The sequence below is a fragment of the Numenius arquata genome, chromosome Z (genome assembly GCF_964106895.1).
Source record: "Numenius arquata chromosome Z, bNumArq3.hap1.1, whole genome shotgun sequence".
In the NCBI taxonomy this organism is placed as follows: Eukaryota; Metazoa; Chordata; class Aves; order Charadriiformes; family Scolopacidae; genus Numenius; species Numenius arquata.
The window spans coordinates 63,505,898-63,522,391 of record NC_133616.1 but is presented as its reverse complement, the minus strand read 5'-3'; the positions used below and the strand labels follow the sequence as shown (position 1 = coordinate 63,522,391).

The 16,494-nt window shown below is 35.7% G+C and overlaps 1 protein-coding gene across 1 annotated transcript in view; it reads right to left on the bottom strand.

The window, feature by feature from the left end:
- Window positions 1-16,494, bottom strand: part of MAN2A1 (mannosidase alpha class 2A member 1) — a 123,994-nt gene that overhangs the window by 33,787 nt on the left and 73,713 nt on the right. Inside the window, exons 13-16 of the mRNA XM_074166030.1 lie at window positions 10,202-10,367; window positions 8,446-8,676; window positions 8,211-8,333; window positions 830-944 (exon numbers count right to left, since the gene is read on the bottom strand). Coding sequence (XP_074022131.1) covers window positions 830-944; window positions 8,211-8,333; window positions 8,446-8,676; window positions 10,202-10,367 — 635 coding nt within the window. The remainder of the gene's footprint in view (window positions 1-829; window positions 945-8,210; window positions 8,334-8,445; window positions 8,677-10,201; window positions 10,368-16,494) is intronic.

Below are 16,494 nucleotides of genomic sequence, written 5' to 3'. Positions count from 1 at the left end.
CTTATGTGTTAGGAACTGGCAAAAAAGTGATTTTCACTGACAACTCATTTTCTGTGAACTGTGAAATGGAAACATAATAATTCTGGTACAAACGAATTGAAGAAAAGGGAGTATTACAAAGAAATCCATTGGAAAAAAAAAAAAAAAAACAACAACCAACCTCACCCCTAAACAAAAGAGAGACTTTCAGACTTTTTCCAGGCTTTTTCCTTCCCCTTCACTACAATAAACATCCTCTTTAAGTAACTTTTCTCCTTGCTAAGAAGTTTAATCTACTGAAACCCACACAGCAAAGTAACTTTCTTCTCACATTTTTGGTGAGACTTTGGTGTACAACCTAGTACATCTTGACCCCAAAGTACATTTTTTTTATCTGAACCCATTCTACACATTGTTCACATAAAACAAAAAAAAAAAATTCACATCACCTTCAAGACATCTGTAAAATCTTTTTTCCTCATTTTCATAACTTATAGCTACCTACACCATTCAGAAGACCCAGTAAAGTTCAGGACCCCCTTATAGGTATTTATAATAAAATTTATAATAATATATTTATAATTATATTTATATATATATAAATTTACAATAAAATTTCTTGATACCAAAAGGTGTATCTAACAAATATGATAAGTTTAAGCATGCCAGCTTAGTGACTAGCATGATGCTCAGAAGGGGATCAATGGTGCACTGGATTCAGTAAAGACTTCAGTCTGACAAATTCTGCACTAGTTCAGAAGTGCATTTAAACACCAAAAGAACAGGTAGGATACAAGACTGCAGTGATGAAAAATAACTGCTGAGAGAGACAGTATTTCACAACTCTTACCCTGGACTTTATACAGTCGCATGGTATGTGTCACATGGTGGAAAAAACATACAACTTCCGAGAAAATCTTTCCATGAGAAACTCTTACGGTAGGTGGATCTGTAAAAATATATGGCTTCAAAAAGAAAACAGAAAGTTAGAATAATTATTTTGAACGTTTTGCATAAATGCAGTGTCAATAAATCAAGGTATTTAATATGTAGTAAATAGTTTTTTAAATTTTTTTGAACTGTCCTATATCTAAATCTAGTCTAAAAACTGGGAATTAAAAATTACTCCTGATCTGAAATTCAGCAAGTTCTCTTCAGAGCCTAACTTCTCCTTTAGCTAAAATTAGGATAACCATCATTACATATCTCACAGATACTTTATGAGGATTAACGGATACATTACTGTGTTTATCTGAATTAATTTTGCAAATATATGGATTGAGCTTTTTTGCTGGCAAACTACAGTACTCAAATACTGTAGCTTCATAGTCTATGGCAGATGATTTAACTGTTTTGTTTGCTCACAGTTTACCATATCACTGTTACACAATGCATGAGGAAAGCTGCCTCTACATTGTCTTGTGGATCAGTTTGCATATCCTTTTGAAAGTGAAAGAGGAAGCTTTGCATCAAAAGCAGCTACTTGCCAGGGGAGTCCCCTGGAATACAGGGTATTGCTGGGAAGCATTAAGTAACCTCAAGAGGGACACTAGCTTCTTACTGACGTCTCTTAACGACTAGCAGAAATTTTGCATATTCACAGTCAAACCAGAGATGAAGAAAATTATTTTTCCATGCAGTGACAGTTTTTTGAGTCCTAGCTAAGCAAACAATGCCTTTTTTTAAAAAAAACCCAGTTGATCCCAAACCGAACAGTATACGCTATATAGAAATAAATGGATAGCTACAGAGGTAAAAATGGGTTAAATATTAAGTGTGTACAAAGCCAAAAATGAAAATACAACACAGGTAACTACTACTATAGGGCAACAGCAATAAAGACTTCACTCAAAAATCCCAACAAAATACTTGAAAAACATATTATTCAGAGGGATCTAGGCAGGAAGCTCTTAGAGGGTGGCTGTCCTCCTCCTCTATGTAACAATGTCATAAGATGAACAGAACATGCTCTTTTTTTCGCAAGAAAAGAAGCCATGGATCAAATTTTGAGGAAGAGACAAAATCAAGATAACATACATACAGACAAAACATATCAGAGAAGAACAAGTACAGGTACATAACACCTAGTCTTCTCCTTCGAGCATATACTACATGTATATTCACAGAGAAGATTTCAAGGAGTATTGTATAAAAGAAGAAACTGAAAGAGATTTTCAAAGACAAAAGCTTGCCTTTCTACTCACATACTTATTCTTAAAGCTTCAGCCAGAACACTTTTTAATATAAGCTTTGCCAGAGCTCCGAGAGGCAACTGTGCAACTGTCAACTACAGGAATACTTTGTACAGGAGTTTGGTAGAGGAATCAGTTGTTTACACTTCGGTAACATGGGTTGCTGTAGGGAGAGAATGACTTTTCTACTGATCATCTTACAGCAATGTTGTATCCAGTCAATAAGTATGAAAACCCAAATGATGAAACACCTTTTGGACTACTTAGCAGTTGACATAAAAAAATGATGAGATATTGACAAGATGAGACCCCTTGGAAGACAAACAAGTGTTGCCTATTATTTGCCCAGGGAAGTGGCTGAGGCACCATCCTTGGAGGTATTTAAAAGATGGGTTGACATAGTGCTTAGTGACATGGTTTAGTGATGTTTTTGTATCAGAGTTAGGTTGATGGTTGGACTAGATGATCTTAAAGGTCCCTTCCAGCTGAGACAATTCCATGATTCTATGATTATGCAAAATCAATTTACTAGCTGAGAACTACAGGAGGAGTAATGTATTAGGAGGGCACAGAATCCAGGTGATTAATATGCTGCGATAAAGGAAATTTGAAGACCAGATCTCAGGTTAGAATTTGAGATGGCTTTTGGGTTCTGTTATTTCCATGAAAAACTGCCACCGTCAGAAAATGTAGACTGAATCTTCCCCAGACTTCTGGCAGAAGTCTATCTGCTTATCTATCACACATATGTAGAGAAGACAAACTCATTTAACCCGTGACTGCATGCTCTTAGAAGTGTATGTTTAGATTAAAATCCTGCAGAGGAAGTGGATTACTGACAGGAAGGTGGAATAATCAAACTCTTCAAAATCCTACCTGCAGGGTAGGGTGACATGAAGATCCTCAGGTTAGCAATAAAGAACTGAAACAGCAGCTAAAGGAACTCTCAGAAAATGAACTGAGACACATGATGTTTCAGGCCAAGCAAATACCCTCACCAATTATTAGGAGAATACTACTTGTACAAATAGCAGCCTGACAAATACATTCTGTTAGCACATTAACACCTATCTTACAGGCTTATTTCTCTTCTTCGTAAGAACATTTATCACTAGATCTTTCTCTGGAGCTATCCAGGACCAAAACAGCAGAACAGAAAGATGTTGGATGAGTGACAAAGGAATGTAAAAGGCTGTGCACTTTTTAAAAAAATTACCTGAAGGATTTTTTTTTTTAAAAGAAAACAAAAAGGGAAAAAAAAAGGTACTTGGAGGAACTCTGTTACATCAAGCTGGTTAGTATAAAACATGGTGGTGACATTGGCAACTACCAAAATATGTCGTTCCCATACAAGCAGAAAACTGAAATAAGATGCATTTAACAGCTCTCAGATTGTGGGATATTGCCACAAGCACTAAGTTCACACTCCAGAGTCTCCAAGCTGCACATGTAGCCAGATCAGCTCCCCAGCTGAAGATAAAAGCAACACATTTACCATTCTGAATTTATGGAAAGATGAGGTGATAAGAAAGAAAAGGAATTACGTGTCATTTTGCAGATATTGTCTGAAACTAATTTTTAAAAAAAAAAAAAAAATCAGAATTTGTGATTCCACTAGCATATTGAGAGAAATGTACCAAAACCAGTTTGCAAGCCTCTCATTCAGACACAGTGCAGTGAAAAGGCGTAAGTGAGGAAGGAGAGTTAAAAAGGCAGATGCGCTATGATGTGGTTTTGGGGGTTAGACATGTTCTTTCCAATACGAAGAGTGGAGACATGATGTACACTCGAGTTCTCAAGGATGCCTCAAGGTTGGGCAAACAGGAAAAATGAATAAAAAAATAAAGTACTGAGAGAAGAGGGAAGCCTCCTAACTCACATTTACTTTCTAGAAGAGGACTAATCCTAGAAAGTGATTCCTTGATAGTCATCTGGAGACACACTGAGTTCAGAAGCTATAAAGAGATAATTGACCAGCTTTGCCACACTGAAAACATTTCAACGAATCAGGCTTTTAAGCAGGAAAACATCTTTATGCATTGAATGTGCAATTATTCTAGTATCATTGTCAAGATCCTTGATGAGATGCACAAAGGTCTGTGAAATGATCCTTGTCCTGGATCTGAAATATAAAGGTACTTTTGATGTGAAAGTCTGACTAAGATGCAGAAATTAGCCTCTTACTACTCAGACACAATCTGCTTTCCTTTCTAAGTGGAAGGAACATACAGTGATAGAGCTATTTGCAAAACTGATTGGACAAGGTCATGGTCTGAATTCAGTATTTACTATGCTTTGAGTGGGAGCTCGGACTAAATGACCTTCCAGCGTGAAGGACTCCCTCATTACTCAGACCTTAAATAAGGAATAAAAAGATCTGGGTCTCGTCTCAAGACTCCAATTCCTAAACAGCTAAAATGAATAGTCGCTGTTTCCCTCAGCTCCACTGGAATGAGTTCCGTTGTACAAGATTCAGCAGCCTGCTGTGGCAGGGTTTGTTGAGCCTAGAGAGCAGTATTTTCAGAAACAGGGTAAAAGAACTATGGGTCAACAGGTTTTTTGGGTTTATGGTCAAACCATTTTCCAGTACTCATATTCAAGAGAAACATGACAACCTCCCCTTGAAGGAAGGAAAAAAAAAGTGAGCTAGAAATTTTAAGGGAGAATAATTGGAGCAAAATAATATCCTATAGTTCCCTAGCATATTTTAAAATACTTGGCATCAAATCGGGGGCCAAAGTGTCAAGGGGCAGTGATAACGGGAGAGAGGTTTACAGGCTTGCATAGAAGCTGCCATGGCATATTGCAGTCTGAAGGCATGAAGCATGGACAACAAGCCTTTCCCCCTTGTAGTCAATAGCGAAGTGCTATTAACCATCTTGATGTGGCCTAGAAATTTCTGGTAGTGCAGCATACTGTTGGTATGGAAGTCAAATAAACTATGTCAAGAAGAAAGGTTTCCAACACAGATTGAATTCCTTTTGATACGTCTGCGATTTTACAAAAGAGCTCAAGACAAAGCCTTCAAGAAAAGCTGCTTCTTAATAGCAGATTACCCTTCACTTGGCCGGGTTTGAGATTAGACTGGACTTTGGATGTGTGGGGGCGAATAAAAATCAAATACTATGAACACTTGAGAACTGTGGTTTTAGGAATTAAGTGGCAGAAGAGAGAGAGTTGTCATTTTAATACTTTTGTCTCCAAAATAACTCCACCTATATGTGGGGCAGATTTTTAGATGATAGATATGAAGCTTGAGGAAAATACACAGCACCAAGGAAAGAACAGACACTTCAAAGACAGTGGATTCTTGAGCATTGTGGGCACTGTCCAGGTAATGGTGCCTGAATACCTTGTCTTTTCATGTTATAAGGCATGCAAAACTGAAGGAAGCATTATAAGTAAGGATACTATGCTTGAATGAGGATCCTCTGCCCTTTTGAGAAGGCAGATCTGAAGATGGATACAGTGGGATACTCTAAATGGATAGTCTCTCTCCTTTTGAGCAGTGAAACTTCCCCATTTCACTTATAAAAAAAGCAGAATAAATACTGTTATCTTTTCCTTAGGTTTGAAGGCCAAGCATTTAGATAACTCAGGTAAGTGTTCTCTGAGAAGTAGAGGCAACAGGTAGTCCTGACAAATTAAAAAAGAACCTGTCATGAAAAAAAGTTTCTTGAAGCTAGTGGCAGCAGCTGCAGCTAAACAAGTCAAAGATCATCATCAGTAAAGGAAGTCCAACAATGGAGACAAAGTGTGAAGAGATAAAAAAGGAGAAAAGCTATAGCATTAAAGATCCAGCAAGATAAAAAAAATAAATCTTTTCTTACATATTCTGTTACTACATAAGTATCTACAGCAACTAGTACATCCATGTGTAAATAGACACAGCTGCCTGAGGGAGAATCACAATTTCCCAGTTTGGGTCTACCAAAAAAGTCCACTTGGATTCTAAAAAATTGATTTGTAAAACAAGAAAGTGAACCACTCACATTGATCCCACAAACACCTCACACTGAGAACCCTGACCAGATGTCACTTCTTTAAAGACAGAAATTAAATTAAACAGAAAACTGGTTTAGAAACTACTATAGAATTACGTTGTTATTCCCAGTGATACAACCCAATTAATGTCACTAAAATGCAAGCCAAATGAACCTTGTGGTATTGTTATGAAGCAGAATTTTATAAGTATCATGATTTCATTTTTATAAGAAGTTACAAAAGCTGAACCCACCACTTTTTTAATGTTTACTAAAAATGTACTTCAATTTTTCATAGAAGTTCAATATGTACCTTATTTTCTAACTGTGCTTGCAGGCGTATGACAGACTTCTTCTGTTCAAACCATAGTGTTATGCTATCTAGATTTGTCCACATTATTTTTATAAAGCAAATAATTCAAAAGTGTAGCTACAATTATATACAATTATATAACTGTATATAATTGTATATATACAATTATATAACTGATATATTTAGTGACTATTGTTTTTATAAGCAAAAGATGTAGTAGTATCTAAAATGAAATTAAAGTGTCACCATGCAGCTGATGAAAGGTAAAAATAAAAAACTGTAAGTGATATTGGTTGTTCAGCCTGGAGAAGAGAAGGCTCCGGGGAGACCTCATAGCAGCCTTCCAATATCTGAAGGGAGCCTACAGGAGAGCTGGAGAGGGACTCTTTGTCAGGAAGTGTAGTTACAGGACAAGGGGTAATGGTTTTAAATTGGAAGACAGGAGATTTAGATTAGATATTAGGAGGAAATTCTTTACTGTGAGGGTGGTGAAGCACTGGAACAGGTTGCCCAGGGAAGCTGTGGATGCCCCATCCTTGGAAGCGTTCAAGGCCAGGCTGGATGGGACTTTGAGCAACCTGCTCTAGTGGAGGTATCCCTGCCCATGGCAGGGGGGTTGGAACTCGATGATCTTTAAGGTCCTTTCCAAGTCTAACCATTCTATGATTCTATATTATTCATGTATTCAGAAATCAAAACCACTGACATTTAAAAACTAAGTGAATATAACAGATGCAAACAATTAGGGGACTAAATACACTAAATGGTTTAAAATTGCCAACTCACAGACCTCAAAACGTGTGCTTCTGGGACAGACTGCAAAAAGGAAAGCAAACCGTTCTGTCCACTTCCAGACCGATTTACAAGTGATTATCCTTGCTGATTTCCTGAAGCGGTAAACATGCAAGTCCCAGTTTGCCTTATGCATACAACTTAAGTTTCCCCAGGAGAAACTGGGCAGAAGAAATATGCTGCAAACTAGCTAGCTTCTTATAAGTGTTCCTTATTTCTTCATTTTCTTTCTGAAATATCATCTTTCCAGTTCCAAAAGTGGTACAGTAAATTTTTTATATTAAGTAAGTATATTCCTTTTATTAAGGCAGTGTAAGAACACTGTCATTTCTGAACTTCCAATTTGAAAACCAATATGAGCATGCTGTTGCCCTCCAATAATTACGGAAATAAAAACACTGATAACCTGGACAACTAAATCAGAACAGTTGCTTGCTACTCCAGCTTTACACTCATCAGTTGGGAATCAGTATCTTAATAACTGTATTAAACAACATATGCTAGTATCAGCTTAAAAAGTACTACATTCTGAACTGGAAGATCCTTATCCACAATAAAGAGATCTTAAGAATCAGAAAAGTGAACAAATGCCGGAACGAATCAGTACGTCCTATGTATTTTCACCATAGCAAGTGAAAGTGAACTTATTTTATTGATAGCAAATGGTCACATCTCACTGGATTTCCTGCAAGGGTAGCATCTTATTTAAGGTTTTTGGTGAATCATAAAAAAATCTATATATTTTAACACTTTCAAATTAGTGCTGTCTCTTTACACAAATCTAGGGTTATCAAGTATGAAGTTCTACCAATCATTTCAACAACTGGTATTATTATTTCTAGTCACACAGCTGTATTTCAGTGTTGGGGAAAACTCACTCTTCCAACCTCTATTTGCAGAATGCTTCAAGTTACTTCAAGATTAGAATCTCTCTGCAAATGGAAGATTTACCTTGGCGTCTCCATCTGGTAAGAAGAGATAAGCTCCACTTTTATCCCGGTTACTTGTTGTTCCATACCAAGCAAACTCAACCTTCATTTGATGATTTTTACCATCTTCTTTGGTATTTATTTTCTAAGGACAGAGAAACATGTTTGAAATAGTTCATACATTTAGGTTTCCACAAATAAGAATAGAAGTTCTTAAAAAAGTAAAACACTGTGTTTTGAAATATAATGCAACACACCTCCAGTAATCCAGACATTCCAGAAAACCACAGTTTCATGTAAGAATTTTCTAAGATTATGTTATCCACAGAATTCTGCATCTCTTTTATCTTGAAAAGTTTGTCTGGCTTCTCCTGCCTACTATTCCTCATGTATAAATTATAGTCTGCTAAAACTGCTTCTGAACTCTGAACCTCCAACAGCTGGTAAACTCCAAGTCCCAGAGGTGGTAGATGCGCCACGAAAGAGATCTGTTGGGAGCAAAGAATAAGCCATTATTAAAAACATCACAGTATCAACTTTCTATACTAAATTTATGCTCATAGTAACTCCTTTTACTTCAATTATTTTAGGATGGCTAAATTCTTTCCAATATTTTATAAATGAATATAAAATTACAAATGACATTCTAAAATTAATAGCTGAAGCATATTAAGAAGAATTAGCAAACAAAAATGTCTGCATCACTACTTTGCTTAGCATCAAGATCACTGTTATAATAATGCAATAATGATTTTGAATGTCATTAAAAAAGAATATTAGCTGTAATGTGCAGTTCTGAGCATATTAGCGGTACATTAAAGATGCGTGTATAGCCAATGAGCAGGCTGGGGGTGCACAAGGAATCTGGAGGGGACACAGCTGGGACAGCTGACCCCAACTGACCAAAGGGATACCCCTGCCCAATATGGCAGCATGCTCAGCAATAAAAACTGGGAGAAGAACAAAGAGGGGACATAGAGAGTGATGGTGTTTGTCTTCCCAAGCAACCAGATGAAGCTCTGCTTTGCTGGAGATGGATGAACACCTGCCTGCCGACTGGAAGGAGCAAATGAATTCCTTATTTCACTTTGCTCACATGGACAGCTTTTGCTCTACCTATTAAACTGTGACTATCTCAATTCTTCAGTGTTCTCATTGCTATCCTTCCAGTTCTCTCCCCCATCCTACTGGGGGCAACAAGCAAGCAGCTGCATGGGGCTGTGCTGCTCACTGGGGCTAACCCATAGCAATTATCAATTATCTTTGCAAGAACATTATCCTGAAACGTGTTCAACTTGGCTCCCAAGTCAAAAGGAACCAGACTAAGAATGTAAGCCTGAAAGTAATGCAGTGCTATTACAGTAATAAAGTGCTATTATATCACTAAGAATTTAACAAAAAATAGTTTCTGATGTGTGATCATTGAGGACAATCTTCTATAATGATGTATGATTCAAAAATTCTCAGAAACTTTGTTTAAAAGTTTTGGTTTTGTTTGGTTTAAAACCAAAAACAAGAGGTGGAATCAAAGTCATCTGTCTAGCTTAAGTACAAGAGTAATGAAGATTACTACCTAGCGTCTATATCTGGAAGACAGAAAAAAAAAAAAATCAGAATCTAACTGCTTAAGCTATTGCACTTACAAACCTTCCAGCCGTAGTGCTTAAGCACATGCAGACTGTGTGACTGTGTGTATAGACTACCACTTGAAGGAAAAAGCAGCTTTGGAAAGTTGGGGGAAAAGACACACATGCAGTATTTTCTGTTCACACAGCTGAAACTGACCCTTTAAATGTAACATACCATATCACAAAAATTTAGTAATTTCTTAGTTTAAGAAACATTAGTGCTAAATATGTATATTTCTTTTTTTCCTTAAAATTACTAAATTAATGGCATGATCTGCAGAAGACAGAACTGCCAATATTTGAAGAATGTTTTCCATTTCCTTAAAGTGTGAAGCTACAATATCTGTCAAAAATATTTTAATGCTTTTTACTTAAAGTATAATACCTGATATGCTTCATGTGATACTGTAGTTGCTCCATCCCAAACAGCACTAATCTGGGCAGTAATAGGTTTTCCCAAAGGAGATAGTATTTTAATTCTGGGTGAATTCACATTGACTGAAACCACTGAAAATCGCTCTTGTTCTGTAGGATTATATATCAAAAGGTACCTGCAAAAACGTATTTACCAAATTATCTTTTGGTAAACAAGCTTTGTCCTTCAAGTTTAATATCACTGCACATAAATTTTACATACAGAGCGTTAATACAATGTTAGAACAACAGATACATACCACAACAAATAAATATGCAAAACATAACCAGGAAACAATGGATATTTAACATCAATTCTTGGCAGATCTTCTTAATGCTATTATTTTTCCAAGCAATTCTGAAAATACCTTACAATAAAAATACATCAATTTCCTATCTGAACTACTAAAAAATTGCTATTAACAATTGCAAACACAAGCAACATATTTAAGGGCATTTCAAAGGTACTTTTCTAGGCTGAACTATTGATGTCTTATCCACAGTTGCTCTCCCTTTAACATAATGCAGAAACAATGAAGGAATGAACAAAACCTGATGTACATACATAGATCTGATATATATTCTTTAAAGCAACCAGTCTCTTTCTGCTATAAAGGAAATTTAACAATTATTTAAATTACAATTTATCAAAATTCCCTGTGGCAACTGCCAAATATACATTGAAATCTTTTTATTAGATACATAGGGAATAATTAATTTTAATGCAATCTTATGCCTGCTCTTCTATTTGACACAGATTATATTACAAACCAAAAGAATCATCTCTGAAATTGAATAGAGCAACTTTATCAGCCTCTATATTTATTTTTTTTTAATTACAGGTTTGTATATTTTAAGGTATGGAAAAATGATACTAGAACATTTGTCCCTCATGCATCTGTAGGACTGTCACTGTACTTGTCTTTTCATTGCCAAGCTCAAAGAATACACTATTTTAAACTGTTCCCTGAAGTTTTCTGCTGTTCATTTCATCTTTTAAAAAAAATTGTCTTTAACAATGAAAGATGTTCTTGCCAAAATCTCTAATAACTTCTTAGATACACAGCAGAACCAATATTCTGTCTTCAACCTTCTTGACCCTTTGCCACTGTAGAACAGTTTACTTCTTCATGAAATCTTATCTTTCATCAGTTTCCATCATATTCACTTATCAAATCACTCCTTCAGCATTCTTCTAAGTTGATTCTCCACGTTCTCTTCTCCATTTTCTATGCAGATTCCTCAGGGTTTTGTCATTGTTTTTCTTCCTTTTCCTTTCCCATCTTAACCTTCAAATTCAACTACCTCCTTCACAGAACAAAATGCTTCATCTGCAAGTCTTTCCACACAAACTAGAAATCTCATTCTGTCACTCAGGTCTTTAACTTAAACATGACCTGTAGCTTGAATCTCTTTTTATAAGCTCACATTCTGACTGTAAGTCTTCCGGGCTCCTTACCCATAGGTTTAGATGCTCTGTGCTCCATTACTCACTAGCTTGGCACTACAGTACAACTAAGTTCCTGCTAATAAGTTACTTACAAAGCTATACCATTTAATCTTTTCTCTTTCCCTTTAAATAGACTGAGGGTAGTCCTCCTCTACACACGTGCCAGAGGCGAGTGAGGTCTCCCTGGCACCATAAAGTCTGGCAGGTGGTGGACAAAACTGTTGATATGCTACTTTGGAAATAATGAAACCACTAAATTTCATAACTGAGAGGCAACAGAACTACTTAGAGTTAATAAGGAAGTACAAATTTAACTCCTCTTTATTCTGAGAGAGGATTTCTACACAATGTCAGCGTAAAGTCTGAGAGACTATGTTTAATCTACCTTTAAACTACGAATGCAATACAAACATAAAAGGAAAATTCTTCCTCCTTCTCCACACTGCTGAAAAGTTTCACCTACTCTCTTTTCATCTTGACCTCTGATTTTTTTGCAACACCACTTTAATTTTAACAAATGCAATTTTGCTCTACAGATACTCAGAATCCTCATGAATACTAACTTGGCTACCATTTCCCCCGTATCTGTTGCTTGGCTTCCTCTTTTTTTTCCTACATCAAACTTAGGCTATTCATCTTCAATTTCATAGCCCTTCACTGCTATCCTATTACCTCACAATCACTAGGAAAGGTCAATGCCAACTTCTCATCAACTGAATAAACCAGAATCAAAGGCTATATCAGCTTTTTCTATCTAGAACCTTTGGATCACTTGTCATAAATACGATGAGCTTCTCATAAAAATTATTTTCCTTTTAACTCCTTAGTTGACGATTCCTGTGCTGAAGTATTGTTAAATTATGACTTCTGTGCAAAACAACTATTTTTCTCCCATATTTGTGCATCTAACTATGGTCAGCTGCCTTCTAGGACAACTAAAAGTGCTTTGGGATGCTCTTTTTTGCCCTGTTTCATGTTGAAGACTCCTAGATTATGAGACAACACAAGAGTTAACCATATTCTTGGTCAGCTGTTGGAGTCTTTAAGAACTTGTACAAGACTTTGTGAGGGCCTCCGCTAGACTTGGGTAGGTCATTTTACACTTCTGCTTAACTGAAGATGTCTCCTTTTTGGATAAAATTTTAATTTAAATGTTAACATAATTTTTTGTAACAGTTGTGGAATCAAAACCAAACTAAACCAACACTGCTCTCAGTCTAGACCCCTTAAAAAGTAGGAAGACAAAAAAAAACGTAAATACTTTAAGAACTCCTCATATACTGTGAAAGAAGAGTGTAAGAACCGTGTCAGAAATGATACATATCTAAGAGATGATCCAACACCAAAGCTCAGAATAAATCATCATTCTTATTCATCAACAGAACATTACAAAAATCTTTTATTCTTTCTATACAGAGAAATTCTTCAATTCTTCTGCCTCCAAGTAAAATGCTAGCTTATGCTTACAATTTCTAGTAATGCTATACATCCTTATTATATTTAAATTATCTGCCAAATAATATTAATGTAAAAATATTTCCAGAAACTTTGTTCACCTTACCATTGATATATGATATGTTTCACAACTTTAGTAGTCACATGACAAATTTACCCATGACAAAATACCTCAGGAACTGCCATATTATCATTATACTTCAGCAGACTTTTTTTTTTTTAATATTTGGATAAAACAAAGCTCTCGTTGTACCAACATATATATGCTTTATACCTTCTTCAATCAATGTATTGTAAGTGCATTATGTATATGTATAATAATAAGGCAGTCAGATGAAGCTAGTAATGACAGAGCAAATTTTCAGCAGCTGAAATACAGAAATACTAGATGCTAGTATTTTGTTTTCAAATTTTATTTCAGCAGGACTGAAGTATTTATACTCTGTAAGATATAATTCTTGAGCATGTACAAAAGCACTGACTAATATAATTAAATCATGTTACTTCTGAAGCACCATTCAACTCCCACCCTTAAATAACATCCCACTATAACTATTTTAAGTTCTACACAAAACGAAGGAGCTACACTGCACTTAAACTGTACCATTACAATGAATGTCATCCGCAAACGTAGAATACAACTGCTTAACGTATTGTGGTTCCATTACACAGAGAAGCAACTTGACAATATTTAAAGGTTTTCTATTCCAGATTTTAATGTTAAAAAAAATTATTACTGTCTTTCAGAAGCAGCAAGCAATTATTTTCCTTTCATTATTCAGATCACTGGTCTTTGCCAACAGCACCAAGAAAACTACAAAAGCTCACACATTTTGTCCAAATAAAGGGGGAGGGTTTTTAATGACTACTGGTAAAATTCAGATGAAAAATTTTAGCCGAAATACTTTAGAAACACCATTACGGCCAAACGTCAGTCATCATTTCTTTCACTTACTCAAGAAATAAAAGAATTATGAAACTATTTTAATATAAACTGTATTGAAACAAAAGTAAATCATGTAACTTTCTACAGATAAAACCATGGCCGTTTTATGCACACAGAGACCACATATTCCATCTGTGCACCAGAAGCAGGAGTAAACTGCTCTGGGCCCCTCAAAAAATCAGAAACAGGTGCAGATTTGAGCTCTTAATCCTAAATTTGATGCATGTCTGATGTGCAAATATTTGCTGTCTCAGAAAAGCAAATCCTGCCACCTGCTTTTCAGACACTTTTGGAAAGACATACCTTGAATTTTTTACCTCATACTTTTCTGGGTCTCTGAAACCTAGAACAAGTATCTTATGTTAATTTTCCCTATATAATCTACCATATGCCATTAATAAACCCTTCTAATAATCACATACATCCAAGCATCAAGGAATATTTTGACCAGCCTTTCTGTAGTAAAGATTTCACTTGCTGTGAAAAATTTTCAGCCAGAGGTGAAGAAAGCCACATACCGCCCCGTTCTTATTTCCAATACTTTCTTCACTAAATTATCAAGAAAACATGTAAACCGGTGTTGCTATATTCACAGGCAAAATGTGAATAAAGCTGATTCAGATCTCCAACAACTTTAATCTTGGTATCATGGAAGAATGCTATTGCAAATTTTGTTTCTTAAACTGGGACGTTACAGTATTTCAGACCACTGTTCTTTTTTCTTTTTCCACTGATGTACCTAAACATACGGGCATACATCCATATTGATACAAAGACACATTTACTGGTAGCACCTGCAACACATACACCATTTTGTTTTAAAGTTCATTCAATGCTGCCTTCACAATCAATGCCTTCAGCTAATGTGAGAAACCAGAACTCATTACCAGTAAATGTCAGAGGATCATCAGCGACAAAGGGTTTTTCAGAATACCACCTCTTCAAGACACTTGGACTCAAGACAGCTTAGAACAACAGCTTTCATTCCTCGGTGGAGGACCTTTATTCAAATCTGCTTTGAGAACCAACTGCTTCAGGCACTCTAATTCAGACTGATCAATTTTACTGGAATCTCTCTGGAAATCTTTCTCCACAGACAGATTAGATCATTTCCCATTATAACTCATCAGAAGACATTCGCACACTTTCAATACAAAGTTACATAAACAGCACCTTCGAAGCTCATTAGTTTCTTTCCCTTTTCTATTAAAGAGGCTAAGCTAAAAAACTGCTAAGTTTGGAAAAAAGCAAAACTGCAAACATGTACAACGTCCTTGAAGAAAAGACTTCCATGATTCTTGCCCAAAAATACATGTAATAGACACTTATTTTCCTCAATTTTTAAATTCAGAATAAATCTAAAAAGTAACTGGACCACAAAAAATACTCTTGTGTTCTTTAAAAAGCTCTCTCCTTGCTTTAGAGGGGCATGGGAAAAAACTTTGAACAAAAACTAACCGTAACAATTCCTTTTTCTTAAGAAGAAAAACTCTGCTGAGTATTTACTCAAAACACTAAGTTAAAAAAAAAAAAGTGCTATCAAGTTAATTCTGTTCAAAGCTCTTATTGTTTCTCACCTAAGAGTCAAGTCCTCCTTAGTCAAAAGTATGATTGAAGTGACATTTTAAGTACACATCCCCTCATCCACTTTTTTCCATATCTGGCCAAGTTTGCATGCATTTCTGCTATGAATTACTAAAGATGGAAAGAATCTCCAAAATAATTGCTCTGAAAATAAATGCCATGTAAACGCCACATACACAACTTGAAGTGTTCTTTAATCAACTTCATTTTTTTTTAAAAAGGGATTCAGGATATCATATGAAATCATCTGCTTGTGCTGCTCCTCTGGTTCTACAAAAATCAGACGTATCTCAAGCCGTGTTCTAAATATTACTTTAGGAACATGTCTAATCAAAAGCCAGCTCTGCAGGCTCATGATCATGACACTCTCCTTTATAGCAGATTAACGCTTTTTTCCACAACTCTTCTATCAGTTATTAAATTGAGCTTTAGAAACTATATGTTTCACAACATTTCAAGACACTTTTCAGTCCTATTCAAAATTTAATTAGGAATAAAGTTATGTAACAGAGTTTTGGACAAAGTCATTCAAAATCTCGTGCATAAAAGTCATGTGACCAATCCAGTTTCTTAAGGTATTTAAGTCTGATTCATTCTTGTTTTAAGGAAAATTTGACTCTGCAGGTATTTTTTAAAGCCATCCCTATTCCCCGCTCTGCCTCGTGAATATTTCTGAAATGTAAAAAGTTCTCCTAATTTCACCAAAATTATAGGTTTTCTAATATATATTATTCAACACACTGAACTCCAAGCCCCTGTGTATCGAAGACATGTGGCTCACAACTTTCTTTTAATAGTGGCAAACCCTACCACGAAATAAGAAAATAAA